The 25,983-nt window shown below is 48.8% G+C and overlaps 1 protein-coding gene across 2 annotated transcripts; it reads right to left on the bottom strand.

The window, feature by feature from the left end:
* Positions 1-1,025: 1,025 nt before the first annotated feature.
* Positions 1,026-23,384, bottom strand: LOC132452605 (cullin-1). 2 transcript variants are annotated; one of them, XM_060045294.1, is made up of 23 exons: positions 23,191-23,323; positions 20,187-20,258; positions 15,665-16,075; positions 14,153-14,327; positions 13,489-13,656; positions 12,598-12,648; positions 11,732-11,822; positions 10,550-10,713; positions 9,753-9,915; positions 9,113-9,243; positions 8,423-8,530; positions 8,039-8,145; positions 7,691-7,739; positions 7,299-7,430; positions 6,748-6,865; positions 5,909-5,985; positions 5,458-5,576; positions 3,747-3,852; positions 3,591-3,638; positions 3,401-3,483; positions 2,566-2,671; positions 2,196-2,309; positions 1,026-1,807 (listed from the first exon to the last, which is right to left on the bottom strand). In XM_060045294.1, the coding sequence occupies exons 3-23, from the start codon at positions 15,802-15,804 to the stop codon at positions 1,727-1,729; spliced, it is 2,331 nt and encodes a 776-aa protein (XP_059901277.1). In that variant the 5' UTR covers positions 15,805-16,075; positions 20,187-20,258; positions 23,191-23,323; the 3' UTR covers positions 1,026-1,726. The 2 variants fall into 2 exon arrangements, with proteins under 2 accessions (XP_059901277.1, XP_059901275.1); XM_060045292.1 differs by lacking the exon at positions 20,187-20,258 and having other exon boundaries at positions 23,191-23,384.
* Between the last annotated feature and the right edge of the window lie 2,599 nt (positions 23,385-25,983).

Genomic DNA, 25,983 nt, shown 5'->3' with positions numbered 1-25,983 from the left:
TAGATGTCACCTTTTGGTGTTTTAGAGATCTGCAATAAGGGGTTTCACATGTGGTCAACGCAAAGGCTAGCATTTTGAGTAGCGGTGGCTTTAATCTGTTGGAGCCCCTAGTAACCAATCAGCAGACTGCCTTGTGTGTGATGTCCAATCAGTTGATCCGTACTCCTTCTTCCCTGAGCATGCCTCCTATCGTGTACAGGAGGTCATACGCACCCTCTTACTGATCACGGGCTGTCCGGTGCTTTAAACACAGAACCTGGGGCTTCTGAATGACACCAGCACTTCTGAATGACACCAGCACTGACGCCCTCTCAGTCCTGTCTGCTGCCGAGCTGGGCCTTCGTCTGTTGGAGCGTAACGATGTACTCACAGTTCACCTGAAACCAGACTTCCTGTTCAGGACTCATGTTACTTCTCGCTAAAAGGTTTTGGTCGGTTTCCGGAAAGGATTATATATATATTTTTTTTTTTTTTTTTACATGTGTACCGTTTTATTTTCCTGTTATTTAAGACGTTTGATGTAATTATGAACCACGCCATGTGCTCTGGAATCAACTTCTCCTATGAATATTGGTTATTAATTATCATTAATGTTCTTTGTCAGTTGTCTACCGTGGAGTTTTTTTAATATCCAATCTAGTCGTTACACCAGCTGGCGTTATTACCACAGACTGAAGGGATTTAGACAATTAAACTGGCAGCCATCTGAACCCCAGCGAGCCCCGGACATCGATGAGGTTGGAGTAGAAGGAATACGGGGTACATACTCTATGGGGAACGAATGTACACAAACCAGTTCAGCCTCCAGCCGTTGCTCTTCTCAAACCCATGTTCTCCACAGGTCCTTACCACAAATAAAGGTGCTGATTTTTGTATCATTTACCGACTCTTTGTTGTTCAACATGATGCAGAATAAACTGTTGTATACGGTCCTGTGCTTGTTAGTCATAAAGTAAAATACAATTTTAGAGAACTAATTTACTCCAATACGATTACCGAGTAACTTCACAAAGCCTAACGGACCATTTGTTAGAGAAATCTTAACTTTTTATTCATCACACACTTAGAAAATGAAACACTATACAAATGTCCACCTGCCGCACAGGGTGTTCCAGCCGACCGAGAAACAAAAACCAATCCAAGCATTCCCCCCCCGGTTCAAATCCTGCCGGGCCTTGTGTTTATCCGGCTGGTCCTGGAGGGGGTGGGCGTGTGAATGTTTATGCCAGTCGGGCTCCCACTGCCCTCGCCCCTCCGTCACCCCGGCCGCTGTTTGCCATTAAGACAGGAACATAAATTATAGGAACTGGTGGAGGCGGGGCTTCCGACGGTGGGCGGTGGCATGCAGATGGCCCCTGCTCCATGCTCCTCCCACGACTGGCCAAACATCAACTTGTCTCTTCCAGAGTTCTCGTTCATATTTACACCATGAAAACATACAGGGGATGTGTGCATGTGTGTGTAGGGGGGGGGGGGGGGGGGGGGGGGCAATAGCGGTTTGTCCTTGGGGTCGCCGGGAGGCGGGATCAGACGCCATTGGTTGGTGGGGTTTTGTCTGACGCCCCCAGGTGCCCACAACACCTGAGGGGAGGGGGGCAGGGGGGGGTGGCTGAGTGCTTCTCGTTGCTGTGGCGACGACCCGCTGGGCCGGCCGCGCCTCACACTTATGTTACTTCGACACTGAGATAAAAGAAAGAACTAATGAAAGGTGAACGAGGGGGCGGGGCTAGGCCAGGTAGCTGTAGGTGTCCTTCTCGCCGTCCACCCGCTCCAGGTACTCCTTCTCGATCAGGATGTCGATGCACTTCTGCAGGAGGGGGCGCACACAGGGGGGGGGGGGGGGGGGGGGGGTCAGTGTTGGAGGACAGGAACAAGCTTTGTTGTTTCAGGTGTGTCCCGACATCGTTAGACGACACATTATACCAGGAGTAGTTGCGTTAAAATCGTAATTTTATCTTGACTATTTCTGGGGACTCTGGGAGTTGTAGTTTATACTGTGTTTATGTACCTTGATCATAGGGACTCTGGGAGTTGTAGTTTATACTGTGTTTATGTACCTTGATCATAGGGACTCTGGGAGTTGTAGTTTATACTGTGTTTATGTACCTTGATCATAGGGACTCTGGGAGTTGTAGTTTTTACTGTGTTTATGTGCCTTGATCATAGGGACTCTGGGAGTTGTAGTTTTTACGTACCTTGATGACGGGGACTCTGGGCTTGAAGCGGGACGACAGCTGGTTCAGGACCTCGGCCAGGAGCTGCTGGTGCTTCAGGACCTTCCTCATCTTCATGATCCTCACTATGGCAGCCTACGCACACGCACACACGCACACACACACACACCAGATCACGGTGAAACCAGATGAAATCAGCTGGCCTCAGTCAAATTGTATTATTTTGATGAACCAGAATAGAAAAAGACTTCATTCATCACAGGAACAGTTAATCCTGTCGGCAAACTGGGCGGGCGGCAGCCTCGTCACTGAGGAGCCGGGCGGAGGGAGGTGTTTGAGGAGGAAGAGGAGGTGGGCGGAGGGAGGGGTTGGAGGAGGAAGAGGTGCTGACCTGAATGAGGAGCTTGCGGTCCTCCTCGATGTTCTTGTGGGTGGTCTCCTGCTCCTGCTTCTGCTCCGTCTTCATGGGCACGTTGATGTTCACCCTGAGCTTCTTACTGCTCACACACACGCGCACACACACACAGGGTTAGCGGACTGCGGCTAAAGCTACAGAGCCACATGCCAGCCAGCTAGTGAGCTATCACGCTACACACACAGGGTTAGCGGACTGCGGCTAAAGCTACAGAGCCACATGCCAGCCAGCTAGTGAGCTATCACGCTGATTAAGGTTGGTCCAACGTGTCCAATGCTGTGTTCCAATATCCACACTATCCGTACTTACGAGCCTAAGTTTGAGTACGAAGGGCGTACAAGTGTACTGAAAGGACCCGGATGGTGTACACAAAACGGTCAAATCGCGATGTGTGGAGCGCCGTACACTTTCGTACTCAACGGCAGCCATCTTAGCTACGTAGCGGAAGAGGGCGGAGCCGGGCTGAGCCAAAGTCGGATAGTGCACTACGTTTAGGCGTACTCATGGAAGTATGGATATTGGAGCACAGCACGTCTTTCAGGTACACGTCAAAAATTGTTTTTCTTTTCCTTCCTGATTTTTTTAAATCAAAATATCAAAAAATAAAAGAATATATGAATCAAAAAAGGAGCAGACATTAAGGTGCTTTCAAATGGTAGAAATCATCAAGAGAACATTCAATCCAAAACATTCATACACACATTCACACACCGAACCAAACCCGATGATCACAATCGAAAGATTGTGATCATCGGGTTTGGTTCGGTGTGTGATGTTTTCTGCGGCCCTTTAAGAAGAGGATCAAACTCACTTCTTGTATCCCAGGAAGAGCTTGATCAGAACCTCGGGCTTGAACTCCATGTCGTCCACGTTGGCCGTCTCGTCCTCCAGCACCTGAGAAGAACACGCACACACACACACCAGGGTTCAGCTGCCTTGCTCGTGGGTACCGGGGTGGGAGGAGGCAAACGTTGCTGCAGACAGTATGAGGGGTCACTCACCAGTAGTTTGGACTTCAACAAGATCTGCAGGACCTGAAACAGGACATCCTGAAGGACACAAGAGGAGACCAATCAGAACGCAGCAGGGTTTAAAGGGGCCGTCACCAAAACAAACGAGGGACTTTAACCTCGCTGGAGTAAAGGAGGGGTTCGTACTGTTTTGATCTGGGTGCTGTCGGTGAGCTGCTGCACCGTGTAGATGTCCTCAGTGTTGTACTGCAGCAGGATGGACATCTGGAAGGTGGACGCCTGCAGGGTGTACCTGCAGGAGGGACGGGAGCGGGGTTACAGCCTGACCACCAGAGGGCGCTGTGACTGCCTGACCCCCAGAGGGCGCTGTGACAGCCTGACCCCCAGAGGGCGCTGTGACAGCCTGACCCCCAGAGGGCGCTGTGACAGCCTGACCCCCAGAGGGCGCTGTGACTGCCTGACCACCAGAGGGCGCTGTGACTGCCTGACCCCCAGAGGGCGCTGTGACAGCCTGACCCCCAGAGGGCGCTGTGACAGCCTGACCACCAGAGGGCGCTGTGACAGCCTGACCACCAGAGGGCGCTGTGACTGCCTGACCACCAGAGGGCGCTGTGACTGCCTGACCACCAGAGGGCGCTGTGACTGCCTGACCCCCAGAGGGCGCTGTGACTGCCTGACCACCAGAGGGCGCTGTGACTGCCTGACCACCAGAGGGCGCTGTGACTGCCTGACCACCAGAGGGCGCTGTGACTGCCTGACCACCAGAGGGCGCTGTGACTGCCTGACCACCAGCGGGCGCTGTGACTGCCTGACCACCAGAGGGCGCTGTGACTGCCTGACCACCAGAGGGCGCTGTGACTGCCTGACCACCAGAGGGCGCTGTTTTCATGACCGCTCGATGACACTGGTAACATGAGCACTAGAGGGCGCGGGTAACATGACCACTATGAACCATAGGGATGTGGAGGTGGTAGTAGTTTACTGTAGTTGGATAAGGGAGTTCTACCTGTTCCAGTAGTTTAGTGTCATTGGGTGAGGATGCTCTCCCTGTTCTAGTAGTTGAGTGTCGTTGGGTGAGGATGCTCTCCCTGTTCTAGTAGTTTAGTGTAGTTGGGTGAGGAGGCTCTCCCTGTTCTAGTAGTTGAGTGTAGTTGGGTGAGGAGGTTCTCCCTGTTCTAGTAGTTGAGTGTAGTTGGGTGAGGAGGCTCTCCCTGTTCTAGTAGTTGAGTGTCTTTGGGTGAGGAGGCTCTCCCTGTTCTAGTAGTTGAGTGTAGTTGGGTGAGGAGGTTCTCCCTGTTCTAGTAGTTGAGTGTAGTTGGGTGAGGATGCTCTCCCTGTTCTAGTAGTTGAGTGTCGTTGGGTGAGGAGGCTCTCCTGTTCTAGTAGTTGAGTGTAGTTGGGTGAGGATGCTCTCCCTGTTCTAGTAGTTGAGTGTCGTTGGGTGAGGATGCTCTCCCTGTTCTAGTAGTTGAGTGTAGTTGGGTGAGGAGGCTCTCCCTGTTCTAGTAGTTGAGTGTAGTTGGGTGAGGAGGCTCTCCCTGTTCTAGTAGTTGAGTGTAGTTGGGTGAGGAGGTTCTCCCTGTTCTAGTAGTTGAGTGTAGTTGGGTGAGGATGCTCTCCCTGTTCTAGTAGTTGAGTGAGGATGCTCTCCCTGTTCTAGTAGTTGAGTGTCGTTGGGTGAGGAGGCTCTCCCTGTTCTAGTAGTTTAGTGTAGTTGGGTGAGGATGCTCTCCCTGTTCTAGTAGTTTAGTGTAGTTGGGTGAGGAGGCTCTCCCTGTTCTAGTAGTTGAGTGTAGTTGGGTGAGGAGGCTCTCCCTGTTCTAGTAGTTGAGTGTAGTTGGGTGAGGAGGCTCTCCCTGTTCTAGTAGTTGAGTGTCGTTGGGTGAGGATGCTCTACCTGTTCTTGAAGCAGTTGGTGACCAGCTCTCCTTTGGACAGCTGGTAGAGCCACGTCAGCTTCCTGCCGCTGTGTCTGCTGGCGTAGAAGGCTGTGAAGCGCTGGTAGCTACGCTCCAGCTGGAGGGAGGGAGAGAGACGGAGACACAGAGAGGGGGAGAGAGAGACAGATGGATGACATAGTGTTGAAGAGAGAGTGATGAAGATAATAATAATTTAATAATTCAGCAGCGGGTGATTCTGAACGTGGTGGCGGTACTCAAGTCTCTCTCTCTCTCTCTCTCTCTCTCTCTCTCTCTCTCTCTCTCTCTCTCTCTCTCTCTCTCTCTCTCTCTCTCTCCTCTCTCTCTCTCTCTCTCTCTCTCTCTCTCTCCTCTCTCTCTCTCTCTCTCTCTCTCTCTCTCTCTCTCTCTCTCTCTCTCTCTCTCTCTCTCTCTCTCTCTCTCTCTCACCTCTGAGGGGAGAGCGAAGGTGCAGGACTGTTGGAACGGCCAGGAGCCAGAGCTCAGCACCTGGATGCTGAAGTCCACTGAAACACAACAACAACAACAACATGAGCATCACGGCAGGGTGGGGACATGGGGACACCAAAGGAGATGGGGATGGTAGGGTGGAGGTGATGGGGCTTTAAGGCCGGCGCGGGTGGGGGTGATGGGGCTGAGAGCAGTGCCCTTTCTGTACGGAACAGTGTGCGATACATTGTCGTAAAGCAGTGAGGGGTGGCGTCGATTTGGAGACAGAAGTGGTGGTTTGGAGAACTTGGTGATGGAGATGGTGGTGAAGGTGAAGAAGGAGAGGGAGGAGAGGTCAGGGTCGGTGGTGTAGGTGGAGGAGGAGAGGGTGATGAAGGTGAAGGAGGAGAGGGTGATGAAGATGAAGGAGGAGAGGGTGATGAAGGTGAAGGAGGAGAGGGTGATGAAGGTGAAGGAGGAGAGGGTGATGAAGGTGAAGAAGGAGAGGGTGATGAAGTTGAAGGAGGTGAGGAGGATGAAGGTGAAGGATGTGAGGGTGATGAAGGTGAAGGAGGAGAGGGTGATGAAGGTGAAGGAGGAGAGGGTGATGAAGGTGAAGGAGGAGAGGGTGATGAAAGTGAAGAAGGAGAGGGTGATGAAGTTGAAGGAGGTGAGGAGGATGAAGGTGAAGGAGTTGAGGGTGATGAAGGTGATGGAGGTGAGGGTGCTGAAGGTGATGGAGGTGAGGGTGGGGTCGGTGACGGAGACAGCGGTGGTAGAGCGGGTGAGGGAGAAGAGGGCGGGGTCGTGGGTGGAGCTGAGGGCGGTGCCGGCCTTACGGTCCAGGGGTTCAGAGTTGCTCAGGTGCTTCTTGAACTGCTCGTTGAGGTCCTTGCTGACGCCGATGTCCTGGAACATGCGCTGCAGCTTGGACGTGTATTCAAACCCGCACGCTTGCTGCAGGGGGAAGACGAGACACGACGGGGATCAGAGAACCACTTTGAAACAGGACGCGACCGCGAGGGCGTTCACACACGACCTGCGGACGCACTCCGGAGCATCTGGAGACGATCCGGAGTCGTCCTCTCAGGCGGACAGCCGGAGATGAGTCGCATCAGACGTGCTCACACCTCCTGGAGATACTGAGTGTGCTTTATGAGGGGGGGGGGGGGGGGGGAGGAGCCTGTAGGAGGCAGGATGTGTAGGAGGCAAGATGTGACGCAAAAAGTATGCAGGGAACGTCGCAGTGTTTTGTTTACAAAACTGATAAAAGTCCTACAGGTGTTCTTTACAACAGGTGTGTGTTGATCCAGGTGTGTGTTGATCCAGGTGTGTGTTGATCCAGGTGTGTGCAGAGTGGTGTGTACGTCGTTATCTCGGGGGTGCAGACCTTGAGCTTGGAGATCATGCTGGCCTCGGCGTCGTCGCTGGCGCTGTTCTGGTGAACCAGCCGCTTGGCCAGCATCTTGGCGTAGAACTTCTGGAACACGTCCTTATCCTCGATGTACTTGAACACAACCATCTGGCAGAGGACACACACACACACACACACGTGAACAAGTTGTATACGGTACTATAATCCTACTGATATTAATGTATTCCAATTGAAAACAAACAACTTGGAGTTCTAAGCTACTGTCTTAAAATTCAAATGGTCCCCTCGCTTTAACATGAGTATCCTCGTATCGACCGGGTACTGTGAGTACACACACACACACACACACACACACACACACACACACACACACACACACACACACACAGGGAGAAGGGCCCACTCACCACTTGGTTGAGGGTGTCCTCTAGCTCTGCTTCTTCAGGGTTCTTGGAGCTGGAGAACACGAGGATGATAATCAGTTACATCGTCACCAATGTCTTCATCGCCCCCCCATTATCAACCTTTGACCTTTACCATGTCAAGAACACTGACAGTCCCAATAGTGCAGTGGCAAGTACTGGAAGCATCCTTAATGGACATGCATCTACCAAGTCCTCGAGCAGTCGTTAAGGATGAACGTGCCTCCGACATTCAAAACGGAATCAGTCCAAATAATTAGCAGGAATGATTGTGGATACCGTCTATAATCTTGGCACATTGAACAAAATACAGACGGACGGACGGACGCTCACCTCTTCTTCAGCAGAGAGTCGCAGTACCTGGCCAACAGTTCGGGGGACTTGCTGGACGACTGGGCCATCTTGGTGACGGCGTTGTTGTTGATGAAGCGACCGCAGGCCTGAGGGGGAGGGAAGGAGAGACCCGTGAGACGCCGTCTCTCTCGGCCGCACCGGCGTCACAATCAAAGCGCAGACCAGTGGGCGAGTCCAACCTAAGTACATGGTGTGTGTGTGTGTGTGTGTGTGTGTGTGTGTGTGTGTACTAGTCACCTGAAAGGCCATTTTGCTGGGTTTTAAAAACGAGAAACGTCGTTGGCTCGGCCCCGTTAAGTACGTCACCCGTCGACCCCCCCCCCCCCCCACACCTCTAAACCCTCCGTCGCCGCGGCAACCCACCTTGTCCAGCGCCGCCACGAAGCCGGCGTCGTTGTTGAAGGCGGACATGACCAGGGCGTTGTACTTCTTGTGGACGTCCAGGGTGGTCTGTACGTACACCTTGGGGTCCTGGGGGGGGGGGGGGGGGGGGGGAGACACCGTTAGCCAGGGCCCGACTTAAACACTGAAGCAACGGAAGAACTGAAGCAGCGGAGTGCTGGGGATGACCTCAACACGACAGACGTACGTCCATCATAACCATACGGGTCTGCACACATCTTCTCTATTTTGGTGCGCAATTCAATTCTATTGGGTTACGATAAGGTTAAGAAAACTAAGAAAAAAGTATTTGCATTATTATTATATTATTCCATAAGACAGAACAATCCGCCAGTACCTCAACCAAACCCAAGCACTTTCGTTCATGCGTCAATCAATCCAGTCCGCGTTTAAACGGGCTGATCTCACGCCACCAGGTGCGAGTGTGATCAGCCGTTACAAGCCGTGTGAAAATCTGCCGTTTCCTGTGTTTCAGTGACATCACAAGTGGGAGTGTCCGCCTAGATGTAGGACGGACGGATCAATCATCCGATCCAGCCTACATCCAGTTGGACCCTCCCACTTGTGATGTCACTGAAGCACAGGAACATTTTAAGTGTTGTGCTGCTGCTTGGATCAAGATGGCGTCTGGACCGGGGGGGCGCGGCGTACGTTCAGAGCGGCCTCGCCACACTTCTCGATGGCGGCCAGGCCTTGGTTGTGGATGTGGGTCTCCAGGAGCTTCTTCAGCTCCCCCAGGCCGTCTGTGATCCGGGACACCAGGTTGTACATCCGTCCCAGGTCTGTCCAGAGACGAGGACAAGACAGTGTCATCAGCACATCACACATACCCAATGTATCATTATTAAATCCTTGAGTTAACCAGGTTTAGTCTCATTGAGGTTAAGATCTCTTCTACAAGAGAGACCTGGCCAAGACGGCAATAACAATAAAAATAAAGACGGCGGACATTGAAACCACCATGTTTACAACGGTCTACATCTTCATCTTCTACAGGGGCAGAATAACCTCTTCACCAGTAGGCTACACAATATCAATCATATACGGATTAGAACCGGTAACCGTTTCCCTAGCCTGGGGTGGGACCGGATAGAGTCTGGGGGCTGTTGGCTCCCAGGAGACGGGCTCACTAATGGATCACTACCCACTCTGCCATCCCACAGGGAGCACCGAACCCAACCCCTGCCTGCCCCTTAACGAGCAGGCTCCTTAACGAGCACCGTGAGCCACTTTAAACCAGAGCCGACCGACGAACCGAGGACCGGCCCCGACGGAGAACCTGGCGCCCTACCTTCGTTCTTGTCGGCGTCCAGCAGGTTCTGGAACTCCGTGTGGAAGATCTCCAGGTGCTTCTCGATGAGGACCTGCTCACACTTGCGGGCGAGCTCGTCCTGCGTGGACTCGTGGAGGTACACCTGCACCCGGCGCTGCTCCTCCAGGAGGCGGGCCTCCGCCTGGACCACAGGGACAGGAAGTGAGGCACAGGAAGTGAGGCACAGGAAACACTTCTTTGCGGTAGGGTTGTTTCGATGCCGATGCCAGTATTGGAAATTCCTCCGACACGGCCTAAAAAGGGTCTGCATAGATCTGCGAGGACGCAGGTCTATGCGCCGATCCGATACATCATATGGCGAGCTCATTTACTACACAGGCAGAGAACATGACAAACACGTGCGGTGTTATGCTGCGCTCGTTAGCTCGTTAGTCGGATGTGGAAAGTCGGAATGGGAAAACGCGTCATCTCCGACATATGCGTGTTCGAGTTATCGAGTCGGATAAGATGGATGCACAGACGACTAACTACAAGAATACAAATGTATTCATTATAGATTATAAATGTAGCTGACAGCTCTGAAAATAAATGTTGTCGACATTAAGTTAGCTGACCAAACATTGCTGACACCGTAAGAGAACTGACCCTTCAATTAGGACAAGCGCTATTAGTAGTTACAATGTTAGATGCTGTATCGGTTTGCAGGCGGTATCGCCCGATACTCAAATTCAGGAATCTGTATCGGGAAGGAAAAAACTGGTATGGGAACGTTTGTAGTTTGCGGGTACACACTGTGGAGCGTGTTGAGGGCCTACCTTCTTCATGTACTCCGTGACGGGGTTCTGCTGGAGGAACTCTGTGCTCTCCCGCGTGTAGAAGCGCTCCGTGTCCGTGAGGAACTGGCACTCAAAGTACTCCTTGTACACCGACAGCGTGGGGCCCTTGGCGAACACGTCCTCCTCGTTCAGACCCAGCTCCACTGTGGGGGGAGGAGGAGGAGGAGGGGACAGAGCGAGGAGGAGGAGACAGAGCGAGGAGGAGGAGACAGAGCGAGGAGGAGGAGACAGAGTGAGGAGGAGGAGGAGGAGGTTGGAGACAGAGCGAGGAGGAGGAGACAGAGCGAGGAGGAGACAGAGCGAGAAGGAGGTTGGAGACAGAGCGAGGAGGAGGAGACAGAGCGAGGAGGAGGAGACAGAGCGAGGAGGAGGAGGAGGAGGAGGAGACAGAGCGAGGAGGAGGAGGAGGAGGAGGAGGAGGTTGGAGACAGAGCGAGGAGGAGACAGAGCGAGGAGGAGGAGACAGAGCAAGAAGGAGGAGACAGAGCGAGGAGGAGGAGACAGAGCGAGGAGGAGGAGACAGAGCGAGGAGGAGGAGACAGAGCGAGGAGGAGGAGACAGAGCGAGGAGGAGGAGACAGAGCGAGGAGGAGGAGGAGGAGGAGGAGGAGGAGGAGGAGGAGGAGGAGGAGGAGGAGCAGGAGGACACCCAGGAGATAAAATGATGCATTAGTCCCTTGAGCAGGAGCAGACCAAGGAGATCCACTTATTTAGTGTACGCTACACGTGAACCTCCTAAAATGGTGCAATTTGATTGGTTCGTCATCTCAGGATATTGGGCAATATCCCATGAATGATATCACAAACTCTGGGTTATTGCTTGACAGTCGTCCCGTCACGCTGATAATAAACGAACATACCGCTAGTAAACACAAATTGTTATCTTGTTTATTTTTGGAGCGTTCACGTGTAGTATATACTGAAACAACTATCGACCTCTGGCTCCGTGAGTAGTTTTCACTTCTAGTTTTCACTTCTAGTTTTCACATCAATATTTATTCACTTCGCCTTCGGTGAACTTTTGTTTATTATTAGTCCCTTGATGTTTAGCCGTTTGGTTTAAGGCGTCTTGTTCAGGGATGCTAGTGGGGGGGGGGTCGATGGCTGGAACATTAAGGGGAGGGTCTTCAGACGTGGGGGGGTCCAGATAAGGGGTCCTCACCGTAGGACTGGACCACGCCGCTGATGAGCCGGGTGTTGATGGTCTCCCCGTTCCGCTCCCTCTCGATCAGCTTCAGCACCGCGTTCGTTACCTGGGAGACCGGACACACGTAAGGCTCAACGCAGGGCGGCTCGGTTACGGAAAAAATCACAGTCACGATTGTTTTGGTCACTATTGAAGTCACGATTATAGAGTTTGACAAGACGATGTATTTATTCAGCATGTCTCTCCAAACAACACCTAGTAACCGAGATGTTTGAAATTTCGCCTTAAAAAAATACACAAAATGGTCAAAAAGAAAATGTTCAAATCTAAAATAATGCACAGATATGTATCCAGCTGTTCTGCCCTTTCTATAAAACATAAAAAATAATAATAATCGAAAACTCAATTACATTAGTTTTGTGATCATTTGAAGCTAAAATCGAAATAGAGATCGAAATTCGATTAATCGCCCAGCCCTAGCTCAACGAAACACAAAAGATTTGTATCTAAACACTTTATTACTGATATTCCACTGTGACTTTGTTCACTCCAAAAGCGAAGGCGTGGCATGATGGCATGCAAAGTAAAAATCCCTTGGATCTACTCATGCGAGCTATGCAAATTTGCGTGTTCACTCAAGTAGAAATATTTGAACTTTGGCAAGACTTTCGCTTGATGCTGTAACATAAAAGTGTGAGGTTTGTGCGACCATCCTCGCCCGAGTAACGCGAGAAGAACACTCGCTTCACTTTTGGTGACGCGAGTGCACCAAAAGTGATTCAACCATGATTTGTACTTATTTTTAACAGTTCTTAATCTTAACAGCATCGCTCTTGTCCGTTATCTGACCCATTAACACACTTGTCTAATTATCTCTGTACCTGTTTGTTGAGAGGTCTGAACAGGCACTCCCTCCAGGTTACCAACGCCAGCTATGCCACAAAGGGGAGGAAGAAGAGGAGGAGAGAAGAGAGGAGGAGGAGGAGGAGAAGAGAGGAGGAGGAGGAGGCGGAGAATAGAGGAGGAGGGAGGAGGAGGATAGAGGACAGAAGAGAGGAGGAGGAGGAGGAGGAGGAGGCGGAGAATAGAGGAGGAGGGAGGAGGAGGAGGATAGAGGACAGAAGAGAGGAGGAGGAGGAGGAGAAGCGAGAAGAAGAGAGGAGGATAAGAGGAGAAAAGAGGAGAAGAGAGGAGAAAAGAGGAGGAGGAGAGAGGAGGAGAAGAGAGGAGGAGAGAGGTGGAGAACAGAGGAGAGAAGAGGAACGGCCCAAGAAGAAAAAAAGAAAGAAGAGGAACAAAGAAGAGAGTGAGTGACAAGGTTAAAACAACAAGGATACAAATGAATGGAAGTTCTCCCTAAACATGTGGAGCTTCAGAAGCCGTAGCCGTAGATGAAACTAGATGATAGAAGAGACATCGAAGCCTCAGACCAACTCAAGGAGCTAATAATAGGCGCGGCTAAATATAGCGATTACTCTGTCACTGCCCCTCCTGCTGCTCCGCTGAACATTCACCCAAACCGGCCAGCCCCTCCATCACAGGACAACAACGCGACACACACACACACACACACACACACAAGTACAGAACCACAACAATAACACACACACACAACAATGCACATCATACACATCCCACATGCAACAATGACACGCATTACACACAACAATGAAACATCACACACACACACACACACACACAACAATGAAACACACACACAACCACACACAAACACCTTGTCAACCGTTTCCTGACTGCGGGCCCCTCCTTACCGAGTAGATCTCGTAGATCCCCTTGCGGCCCTCGTCACACTCCCGGCGGACCCAGTGGCGGTTGAGGTAGGCGCAGATGCCGTTCAGCACCTTGCTGGAGAAGCGGTAGTCCTCCCACTGCTGCGTGTAGAACTTGAGCACGCCCTCGTCCATCAGGTCCTCCCCGTCCTGGGGGGGGGGTGGGGAAGGGGGAGACGGAGGCACGGGGAGGGGGAGACGTAGGGGGGGGGGGGGGGGGGGGGGAGACAGAGGGAGGGGGGAGGGGGAGGGAGGGCGAGGCGTAGGGTCCAAGGAACAAGGTGGAATAAATCAATTAAAATGAACAATATATCAAATATATTATATCGTTATATTAATTAAATATTTATAATTATTATTATGTACAATCGATATCAAAACATTATATATTAATTGTAATTCATTTCGCAAAAAGTTACAATTAAAAAAAGCGAAAGTCGTTCAAAGTACAATGGTTGTCTTTATCATACAAAAACCCGTAGATCAGGAAGCTGAAACAACTAGTATATCGTGCCACGCCTGTGGGTTTTAGGTTTCTTGTTGGGCTATCTATTTAAACATCCCCACATGTTGAACACGCATCAGAGCCAGAGGACAGGGAGCGTCTCTGGGCTGTGGCAGTAGAGCTAACGGCTAACATGCTAACCTTGAGCAGGCTGGTCAGGTAGTTCTTGAGGAACTCCTTGAGCCTCTTGTAGAGCTCCAGGCCCACGAACTGAGCCCCCCCGGGGGTGGTGGTCTTTTTGGAGGGCTTGGTGGGGGGGGCCGACCCCCTGCCCTGGTTCGACTGGTGCACGCTGGTACAGTAGTTGTAGACATGTCTGGGGGGGCTGGGGTTAAGGCATCAACGGGTAGCATTGAACATGTCAGAACACGCTAGCTAGCATTGAACACGCTAGCACAGCCCGTCAGGGCTGGCGTAGCATCGAACACGTCACAGCCGGCATAGCATTGACCACATCAGAGGTGTCAAGAGCATTGAACCACACATCAAAGCTAGCGTAGCATTGAACGACATGTCAGAGCTAGCATAGCATGGAAAAACCCATCAAAGCTAACATAGCATAGCATAATTAGCCACGTATACACGTGCAGGGCTTCGTAAACATCAACCGAAACAAATCTGAGTTCTGCAACATCATTGAAGTCTTACTTTTTTTCTTTTTTTTTTACTTTGCCTTTGTTTTATCTATTTTACTCTTTTTTTTTACTTTACCCATGTTTTCTTTTACTTATCTATTATTTTATTGGATTGTATGACAATGTTTCTATGTGAAGCACTTTGAGTCTGCCTCACGTATGGAAAGTGCTATATAAATAAAGTTGCCTTGCCTTTAAGTCAAATGTATGGTTTAGTTTTTCAGCTAAAGCTTTACTAGACTAATATATCTTAACATGCGATAGGTGGGGCTTTATAGAAGCAGTAGAAAGCAGAATCTGCGCTAGAAAGGACATGTTTCACAACTGAAACTGAAAGTCTCAGGTCTGGAATACAGAACCACATCCTCTCGTATTGACTCAGTTGGAACAGCTAACTAGGAACTTCCACGAGGGGAAATGACCAGACTTTGATCGTTCCTACTCAAAGTCCTAGTCCACAATGTTAAGAAATGCGATCTGCATGTCCACATGGTCTTAGTAGAAAGGGAATTCCAGTTGCATCATCTGATCAAAATACCCAGACTGATAATCACAACAGCTATTGTGTACTCCAGTACTCCATCGCTGAGATGATTGCTAAATGAAAACGAACAAGACTTAAACAGCCTTGCTACGGCAGTGGATAAAGAGAGCCCCTGTAGGACATTGAGCCCTTTCATCAGCGGTACCACGAAGGCCTCGATGGCTGGAGGATACTCCACGCCCACTGGCTTCCCTCTGCACCCGTGTGGCTACAGAATGAACCCAGCCACCCACTAGAGAGGACCTACCAGGCATTAAAGCTCCCGGAACCGGCCTCTAAGATGGCACCCAGCCAGGAGAAACTGGTCGATAACCTTAGATCACACAACACACAGGAAACTTACCAAGACAAAAATGTTAGAATAATAATAACATTTAGGTGGATTTAAAGACGTGAGCCATCCCGATTAATCTGCAGCCTATTCCCCTCCCAGCCCAGCCAAGCCCCGCCCCTCCCATCTGTTGCCAGGGATACGTGTAGAGTTCCATGTAGCGGGCCTTGGCCATGCTCTGCCTGGTGTACACCTGCTGGATGCCCGAGCGCAGGTCATCCCAGATCTGGTCCAGTCCGATCTGCTTCAGCCCGTGGGGGTTCTGGGTCCGGCCGGACGACATCTTCGCACGTCCCTCGCTCCCTTCTCTCCGTCAAAAAAGAAAGATGGAGGAACGCCTACACCTTCCTGCTCCTGTGAGCTTCCCGCTTCTCCCGTCTCCTCTCCCGGCGGAGAGAGCTTGTTCCCGTGTGGAAACCCGTTGTCGTCGGTCGGTCTGGAGTTGCAGTATGTCCTCTGACGTGCGGTCTGTCCGTTGGTTGCAGTTCCACTCCGTACACCTGGGTGGCGCTGTCTGCCACACCTAACAGACACGGCTTGCCTCACAAAAATTCCTGAGGGAGAGAGGGAAAAAGAAACAGGTTAACCTCGGGTATCGCCCGCAAATGATCTACTATGCCGCAAGATGATGTGTGACGCTTTTGAATGCGTCACTGACTGGGTCACTGAACTATTGTTTCCTTAAGTCGCTCAACCTTTGTCCTCCACTACAGAAAAACTGACAATTTCGTAGGAATCCGACAGGAATGTCTCGGAGACTTGTAAAAAAGCCTATAAATCAATATCACAAATAGCTAAATAATAACGATCACAACAATAAATGCTTGAAAGTTTCCCAAGCGCTAGGCGTTGGAAAAGTGCTAGAACGGGCCTCGATGGCGGTTGTGGTAACCACGCCAATCAGACTCCCGCGTCACTCCGTCGTTGATAGATAGTCCGATTTACTGCCTTCCTGCTTCCCCTCCAGCAGACAAGAGCAGAGGAGTTCAGAGTACCGTGTTTTCTGTACAGCAAGCGATGTTTGAAACTGGCTTCTGAAAGCCACACACGTTGTGAATGAGAGATAAGCTCAATGAAAGACTTCCTCTAGATTTGTACCTCTCCCTTGATCTACAATCATACATACAATCATTAACAATTCCTCTACATACCCTTAAACACATCCACCTTGACGAGGCTCCACTGTTTTAACTGAAGACCAAAGAATGGGAGGTGCAGAGTAGACCAAACAATCAGGTCTTAGTGACTGGTTTTAAAGGAGCTACGCGGTAACAATGGCGAGTGTCTGTCTGTCTGAGTGTCCATCTCCCCTTCAATGGTCAGTACTTGTTGAGCAGGAGGAAGCCATTGTGGTTGTTTCTGTGTTTGATTGAGGTTGACCGCAACAGGAAAAACACAGAATTCCCTACCCCAGCCTTGTCCTTCAAAGACACCATGACGAATTAAAATGTACTTTTGTTCACCTTGTTGATCCGTCATGTTATTCAACTATTCTACAAAATAAAATCTGTTTCTAGGGTCTGGTTTTGATTGAGGGTGACCGCAGAAAGAAAAACACAAAACGCCAGCCTTGTCCTTCAGACACCATGACAAACAAAAACGCATTATTTCACCTTTGAAAAGATGTTGGATCTCTTATGAGTCATACTATTCTTCACCTATTCATATAGAAAGAAAATCAGTTCATTGGCCATTTTTCATCCGAAACTTCCTTTACAGCTAAAACCTAAAAAGGTTTTGATCATCACCAGCTCATTCTAATCCAAACGGGTCACAGTCAGGACAAGGGTATGACATCATCAGAACCCATGACGTCTTCCAGCTGGGCGGCCATCTTAACCCACTCTCCTAGGACACTCAACCATAGAGTAAAGTCATCTAAAACCATCCTCACCTCAAAATAGGACAAGGCTCACCCCGCCTGAGCCTAAGGTTAAAACCATAAGAACACAGGAGGTATCCCAACCGAAAGACGTCTCTCTCTGGAGGATACGAACGCGCGGCCCGAGGAGTGTAATGACCTGCTACAGACCAGGACGTGAAGACTAAAGGACAGAACACAGCACTGTAATGTCAACCCCCCCGGTGAGGTCATAAACAGGAAGTGAAGAAGCACCGTGGCTAGAGGGGAGTACTGACAACGATGGAGAAGAAATAGAAGTTAGAGGGAGCAAAATAAAAAGGCAGGGCACGCCAAAAAAATTTTTTTAAGTGTGCGTGTTTCTCTGTATGCGTGCTTGCTTCTGTGTGTATGCGTGTTTCGTGCGTGTGTGTTTACGTGTGACTGAGTTTACGTGTGTGTGCGTGTGTGACTGTGCGTTTAAGTCGGTGTGCGTGTGTGCGTACTGTCTTTGAGACCGTGTGGTGTAAGGGTCATTGTTATGGACTCGCAGGATGCTATATTTAGCCCCCAGCGATGGCAGGGGACTGCCCCCTCTGGCCCAGGGTCCATGGACCAGAGGGAGCGTGTCGGGAGACCGGGAGAGGAAGGCTGAGAGAGGCTGACACACAGACACCGAGGGGAGAGACGGAGACAGGATGTGAAGTGGCCGGATTTGTTAACTTCCTGTCCCTGCGTCCAATCACATAATGGAAATGTCGGGCATGTGCAGTACTGGAGACGTATGAGGTCCGTTCAGCTCTGCCCGAAATACTTGGGGAACAGGACTATGTGTAGGTGTGTGTTTTGTTGATATGGTATACACACAGACACACACACACACACAGTTCTGTAATGAGAAAACCCCAAAAGTCAATGCTTGCTGCACATCCCATTGGTGGTGGTCCTTGTTGTTTCAGATGGTTCTGGAGTCTTCAGATCAATGACAGCACTTTGACATTGGCGGCATTGCAGATTTTGTAATTGTGAGGTGTGTCCCTTCAATGCCACGTCACACCAAACAATACACAAAATGAATAGTAATTTAAAACTTATTTAAAAATGTACAGCACCTAATAAAAATATTCAAAAAAATAATAATCCAAAACATTTGTATGTACAACCGTACCATGGACAACATCTCTAGGCAAATTCTATCAGTAAGAAAGAAACAATGGTCTATTCAGTTCTATCGCACTATTTATCCTGCGTTATAAAGACATAATTAGTGGGGCTACATCTCCTTTGTCTGTTTCCAGGCCAACAGATCCATTATTCTACACAAACCCAATGAGATGGGGATCAATTGGTGGTGTCGTCCCCCCCCCCCCCCCCCCCCCGCGGGCAGGACTCAAGTGTGGTCTCGCAAAAAAAAAACCCTGGCCCTACCTGAGTCCTCCCTCAGTTGCCATGGTAACTGGGAGGTCAGACAATGACTCTCGGTATCAATTGGACTAGCTTTTTTTTTTTCTTTTTCTTTTTTTAATAGGTGGTTCTCCCTCTCTCAATCCCTCGCCGTGTGAAATGTATTGCTCTCTCGCCCACCCGTCTGTACGTGAACTTGGGAGGAACTGAGATCAGTCTCACGAGGCCGCACTCTGATCACATTTCCAGTTCCTCAAATTAAAAACACTGGTCCCTTGCAGGCTTGTTGGGGAAACTGGACGACACTCGCTCGCGGACACATTCCGCCGTCACACCGAGGAAAGTGATGACACGCCAAGGTCAAGGGTCACGACCCCCTCCCCTCCCTCCCTCCCTCCCTCGTCACAAAGAGACGTGACAACCCAGGGCTCGTGTCCCAGTTTCACCTGCTGTGATTCGGTGTCACATGTCATAGATGTGAGGCAACAGGCCTGCCTGCGTAGGAGTCTGTCAACAGCGGCTCATAAACCCGTTGTGTAGAAACGACATGTTGACAGTAGCCAACAAATTAAATCTAGATTTTTAACCAATTTACCATTTAAACCCAGATTCTTTCATTTTTTTCTCCAAACAAAACAAAAAATACCAAAATAGTTGGTCCATCGTTTCCTGCTGCATAATGAACCCCTTTTTTCCTGCGGCATAAACGGGGGCGATGTATTTTGCCACGTGACATGTCACTACAGCATCTGTGGTGGTCGGCCAATGGAGCCCTTTCTCGTCACGAGGAGTGACTGTCGAGAATGCCGCTGCCAAGGTTACCTGCTCTACAGCAGGCGCTGCGTGGCTTGAGCTGCTATCTGCATCTCTTGGTGAGGTACCACCAGCTGTGAGTGTGATTAGCCTGCCCCATATGACATCACTAGTGGGCGTGTCCAGTCCACCTAGATCTGTGCTGGATAGATCGGTCTACCAACCTACCCCAGTGTACTGACGTAAACGTTGCTCATCTATCCAGCACAGATCTAGGTGGACACGCCCACTAGTGATGTCATATGGGGCAGATTTTCGAAACGGCTTATCACACTCACACCTGGTGGTATAATATGTCTCCTTTAAAATAGTTTTGTCGTTATATAATCTGGGCAGCGGTTGATGTGTGGTCCAAGAGAGGGTTACACGTGTCGTATACATTTAGTATCACGCCACAGTGTGTCTGATGGACAGCCGTTGATTTTGATGACCCGCATGGGGAAGAGGGTAAGGCTTCTGAGTAGAACATCATAGTGTGTGGCACATTTCAAATACAACGTCACACATTATAAAGTTCATACAGAATAACGCTAATAAAAAAGGTGTCAAAAAGTTAGGAAAGTAAAAATGAACATGAACTAATTATATTGAAAAGTATATATATTTACCAATCACAATGGATCTGATGATGCCCGTCTGCCTTTACCATTGAAGAGGTGAATTTCTCTTTGGGGTTCCACCTACAACAACAAAAACGCTATGCTACAAAGCAGTTTGCTGGCTTGTCTTGACTGGGATCATTTCCTGCCAAAAAGCCGAACCATAGGAAGTACACCACCTACGTTAAAGCAAAGCCAAGGGACTCTATGGCATTAGTGCTCATCACACGCTGCCAGTGTTAATTTGGCTAGTGAAAGAGCTGCGCCAACCTACACAATGAGGAAACGCATTGTAAACCGTGTTGAACTCTGACCCCTGGCTTATCCACCATGAAACAGTTTACCATGAGATAATTGGACCAATTTAAAAGATGGCAGATGAGGCAACAGGGGTCATCTTTGGTCATCCCATCAAACAAGTCCCAAGTCTGTTTGTTGTGATTGGGTTGAAGATACACTTTTTTTATGTCTTGCATATACATCCCGCCCATCCCATAGAGATACGCAGTACGCCGTTTCCCTACTGATGTCCTCCTCCATGCATTACCTCACTGCTCATCAAATAACAGTAATCTCAGCGGTATGAGAAGCACTGGCTGTGGTTCAGAAGGGAACCTTTGAAGTCATCACTGACCGCGAGGCATCAGGTAACTGAGCAGGGCAGGAGAAAGATGGAACAGTGTTGCCGGGACAACAATGGGAGTTCCGCTGTCACCAGGACGCCAATGTGGTGACCCAGTTCTTCTGCTTCCTGTCTGATTTGAAGTCCCGCTGTTTGGACCAGGACTTCCACAGTCTCCCTGATTGTTGATTGTATTTCGGTTTCTCTTTTACAAAAAGGCACTGCCACTATCTGTGTCTATCAGGTACTTGAAGTTATCCGACTCAAGGGTCAAGTAGGCCCGGTATGCTAATTGAGGAAGAGGAAGTGATGTCGCTCGGAGTGGGAAGGCATCGTGGGAAAACCCAGGCTCAGCCAGGTGAATCCTATTACACCAATCATTGTGCTTTGGCCAGACAGACCGACCCAGTAGCCTACATTCAGAAAACACACTGCAGGACCATGTTCATATTAACCAGGCGTCTATGGAAATTCCATGTATGATGGAATATAAAATATTTCCAACCTCAAATTGTAATTTGTATTAGACGATCACCTCATGTCACGATTATGACTATTATGTCCCTGCCCTGGAGGTCACTATAATACAGACTGACTACATCATAAAGGATGCACTCAATTATAACATACCAGTTACCTTAGACAAACTCGTCAGCCCTTTGACTAATGCTACGGCTATGTGTCTGTGTGTCCTGAGATGATCACGTGAGGTGTCCAACAGCATTACATTAGCGTAAGCAGCTTGTGATTTCTTCTGCTCAGCATTCAAGCGTCCAGGCAGTGACTCTAGACCAGTACCCCATTACTGGGACACTGTGGTACCACCACTCCCCTCATCCCAGCCACCACCAACCTACACGTTAACCAGCATCATGCCTGACAACGGGGTGACCCTGGATGAAGGTGAGGGGAATCCACAAGCTGGTGGGTTGGTAATCGATAACCCTGAATAATTACGTCATAGCGATTAAGGCCGATCAGAATGCGGATTCCAATGTGTACTTTGTTGACCTACTCCGACTCGCATTACGAATTAAAGAAAATAAAACAAAAAATAACCTCAATGATTTGACACAATGATTGGATTACGAATACGAAGCATGTCAATTAGAGTTCAACTAGATCCATTAAATCAGAAGCAGTTGGCCACTGGCTATGGGGCTAGCCTCTCATGTTGACAAACACAAAGACGGCAGACGCACCGAGTTTACACATCTGAGGTCCAGGCTTGTGGACTGGACACAGCATGTTCTTGTAGGCAATGGGGGTGGGGGGGGGGGTGTTGCAACCTTGTCCAGATCACATATTAGCAATACACCCAGTGTGAAAACAATATGTTAAAAGAAAATGTAGGCACATTTCCCCAGTCAATATAGGTCCTACTGTATGTGACCAACATAAAGCATGCATTGATACCCTCGTAAACGACGAGGGTTTGCTCCAACTCTACCAGTATTTGCCATTTTGCAGCATGGAAACAGGACTTGTGATGTTCAGTTTTTGAGGGACACGATGCAGATTTGAATACATTACATTGAAAACAAAAGTACTGAGCAGTGAATTAATATAAATACCACTACGGAAGTGTTCATGTGGAGCCACATACGGCTACGTATCAAATACGTATTTGAATAGTCTTTGTTAAGCATGTGTGCTGTTAAAAAACAACAACACACCAGTATGCCTGGGATGTCATGGATCTAAAAGGATCTAACTGACACTATTGTAATAGACTACAGGTCTCAGGACACTTTAAACCAGGGTACGTATCGCCTCTAACGTTACCCATGTTTGAATAGCTGTGACCCACACTGCTTATGCAATATGATATTCAGCTCAGCTTCGTGATGCGAGGTGTTATGGCGAAACACAAATCGGTGACACAACTGTTTCGATACAATAACTACAATAACTCCAATGTGGACCACATTTCCCGCAAAAGGGTTGACTGGCACAGCGATCAGCCCTGTCTGGTGTCAGTGTGGACCCCCTGCTCACACTAGCAGTGTTGGATTAACCAGGTTAGCCGCACTACAGTAAGGTTAGCTTCGGGGAGCTAGCAGCATAGCCATCCAGCACTTACACTTGAATCCTTCGCCGTGGCTGTCTCTAAATACTCGGAACCAACAATCCCACCCCACCATGTCCAAGATCTCCATGTGATAGAGGGCAAAAGTCAATGGTTACGGTGGTAAAACCTTGTGAAAACCCCTACAGTGGTGCAAAATGGCACCCTGGCTAACGATACTACTCAATAATGAGTCAGGAAAACATTTGGCTAACGCGTTTAGCCGAGCTAGCCGTTAGCTACAACCTTTTATGTAAAAATAATAATAATTAATAAACGCCACTGGGCGAGTGTTCACCGTACTATTCGTTTAATATCCTTACCATGATTCAGGCTTTCGATTATTCCGGTTTCCGTGTTTAGATATACAAAGAGTATTCCGAAAAGCGGTGCTGGCCACCGTCTTCGTGTGTGTGCGCTTGTTGTCTTGTGCTAACTGCGACTGCTCTGCGAAGCCCCCGATAGTCCCTCAGCCTCGCGCAAAGATCAGCCAAGCAGCCACCCAATCAGCGTCGTTTAACCCGCGGACTACAAACATGGTCCCACAGAATACAGACAGCCAAGCAGCCATCCAATCAGCGTCGTTTAACCCGCGGACTACAAACATGGCCGCCTGGACGAAAAACAGACAGGCAGCCATCCAATCAGGGTGGCTGCCTGAGGAGGACTGGAAATATTTAAATCACACAAGCATATTTAATCATTTTGCTTGATAGACGTGAGAGTTTGATACGTGGAGCTAAGACCAATAGCCCAACACATTTCACAATATTATTTAACACAGCGGGATGTATTTAGGCTACGAGGGTATAGAATAGTTTTGATTGACTCTTACAAACTTTATTTGAATAGTCTCATCGTCCGCCATCCATGTTGACGATGGACTCTTTCAAATAAGCCTTCATAATTGTTTGAATAAATAAAATGATTAAAAAAAAATATGATCTAAATTAAATAAATGATCAATTATTGACAAGCGTTCAGTTTTCAGGTAAACATTTGTCCTCTATTTGATTCTATTGTAGACTTATTCTATGCTGAATCCTATCCTAATTAACGCCGGCAGATGTGTTATTGGTCTCATCTTCATGTACCTAACGCTTGCGGTTTGAGTTGTTAATCAAGCAGACCTACGATGACCTCTACTGGATGAACCAAACACCAACAGACAATTGGCCCCAGGCATTGCATGCTGCGTTATTGCTGCATATAACACAGTTATATCAAGACATTAAGTTCGATCGTTGTCAATCTTCTATTGCCTTGAAAATGTTGGACATGTTTTATTTCAGTGGATTGGTTCTTCAGCCAGTGGCTTGCATAATTGCCCCTTACTTTAGACTCTAAATAATATTTATATCAATGAGTAGCAAGAGAAAACCTCAAAGCGACTATATGTATATATATATATATATATATATATATATATATATATATATATATATATATATATATATATATATATATATATATATATATATATATATATATCAGTGGAGGCTTCTCCATTGAGGAGAGGGAGGAATATCCTCCCTAACATTGTTGAGAATAAAAAATGTAGATTGCCCAGACTATTGTAATGAATTAATGTCCTTAAATATGACTACTTTATTGCCTTTGAATATATAATGTTCGTTTCCCTGGGTAAAGGGACATTAGCACCCCCTATCGCCTATTGACAATTACTTCAGGGAGGAACGTCCTCCCTCCGCCTCCGTTGACTCCCATTAATTTCCCCGAAAGTACTGGCGGCCGGTGGATAACATGGGTTTCAATGGGAGAGAGGAGGAAAATCCTCCTCTGAGTGGGTGGGACCTTAAGGGGTCTGATTCGCGCAAAAATCTATCCGTCTGCGCTATGAACCAATAAGCAGGATCCCTGGACGTTGAGCAGTGTTGCCAGATTGGTCCGATTTCCCACCCAATTGGGCTACTTTTAACCATGTTAGGTTGGGACAATTATCTTTGGGCGGGAAATCTGCCCAATCTGGCAACGCTATCGATAACAAACCCGGTCTGCATTGCCGCGGAGCTCAGTCGAGACGCAGAGCAAGTGAAATCTGCGATAGCGAGATCCTAAATGAACAATGGAAACATTGGAAACGGAGGACATTGTTACAGGCCCCCAGGATAGGCGCATACTTCCGCAATCCACCAGTGCTCAGAGGCCAAGCCTGGTATTGCAGCTGTTTAAGCTGGCTGTGGACGGGGTCCGTCATTTCATGTGGCCCAGAAGTAGATATCGCCGTCCTCTCCAATACAAGTGGGGAACAGGATTGTGTCTCCGCAAAAAATGTCTGGATATCAATCAAAGGCTCATAATTACCTTCATGCCATGTCCTAAAAAAATGTAATTTTTTTTCTTTCCTTAACGCCACCTCAAGCGTTTTATTAGCCGTTATCTCGCTGGGGAAGAGGGGTGTGCAGCTGAAAGGAGTCGTAGTGAAGCAAATGGCATCCGAGAGGGCCTAGTTCAGTGCTCAGTTTTTTGGACTGGTTCATCTGCTGCTCAATAACTCTCACGGTCCTCTGCTTGCGATCATTGTGATTCATCATGTATTGATCCATTTATTCAAAAGATCCAAAGACAAAGAAGCGGTTCATTACGGTATCAGTTATATATTTCTGCATCCGGTACGTCACGGACTAGGTCACGTGTCTTGGCCACATAACGCGGAAGCAAATCGCTCCTGTATGATGCCCTGCGCCACTGAGCAGTTTCCATAGGAATGAATGGGCGGCCATTTTCGGTCTGTGGTCCATCCTTTAATATGTCCATGCATTGTTAGCGTCTTATTATAAAAATCATTCCATTCATTCAGTTACAGTGCTAAGTTAGCGACCAAAGAAAGGTAGACCACTTCCCAAAATCAAGGTCACCAGAAGTAATGGCAACGTCAGTGTTGTGAGTGCTACATGGTTTGCTAGGTACGCATGGCTTACTGGTAGCATTACAAGCAATCGACTTTATTGCTGGCCTTGTTTGCTTATGAATAATAGCAAATCTCCAACGTGGGCTGTTCATGGTTTCACTGATGTTGTCTTCGCAACGCAAACAGCAAGGAGGATTGACCTGATCTATAAATGAAGTCCCTCAATCTGAATAGTTAGGCTTAC

This window comes from Gadus macrocephalus, chromosome 23 (genome assembly GCF_031168955.1).
Source record: "Gadus macrocephalus chromosome 23, ASM3116895v1".
Lineage (NCBI taxonomy): Eukaryota > Metazoa > Chordata > Actinopteri > Gadiformes > Gadidae > Gadus > Gadus macrocephalus.
Note: the sequence above shows the minus strand (reverse complement) of the source record. Positions and strands in the feature narration are given on the sequence as shown.

Coding starts and splice junctions, on each gene's coding strand:
- LOC132452605 (XM_060045292.1), bottom strand. CDS start 15,804: ATGTCGTCCGGCCGGACCCAGAACCCCCACGGGCTGAAGCAGATCGGA. Junction 7,740..8,038: donor GACTCTCTGCTGAAGAAGAG/GTGAGCGTCCGT, acceptor CGTGTTCTCCAG/CTCCAAGAACCCTGAAGAAG. Junction 7,431..7,690: donor AGGACACCCTCAACCAAGTG/GTGAGTGGGCCC, acceptor GTCCTCTGCCAG/ATGGTTGTGTTCAAGTACAT.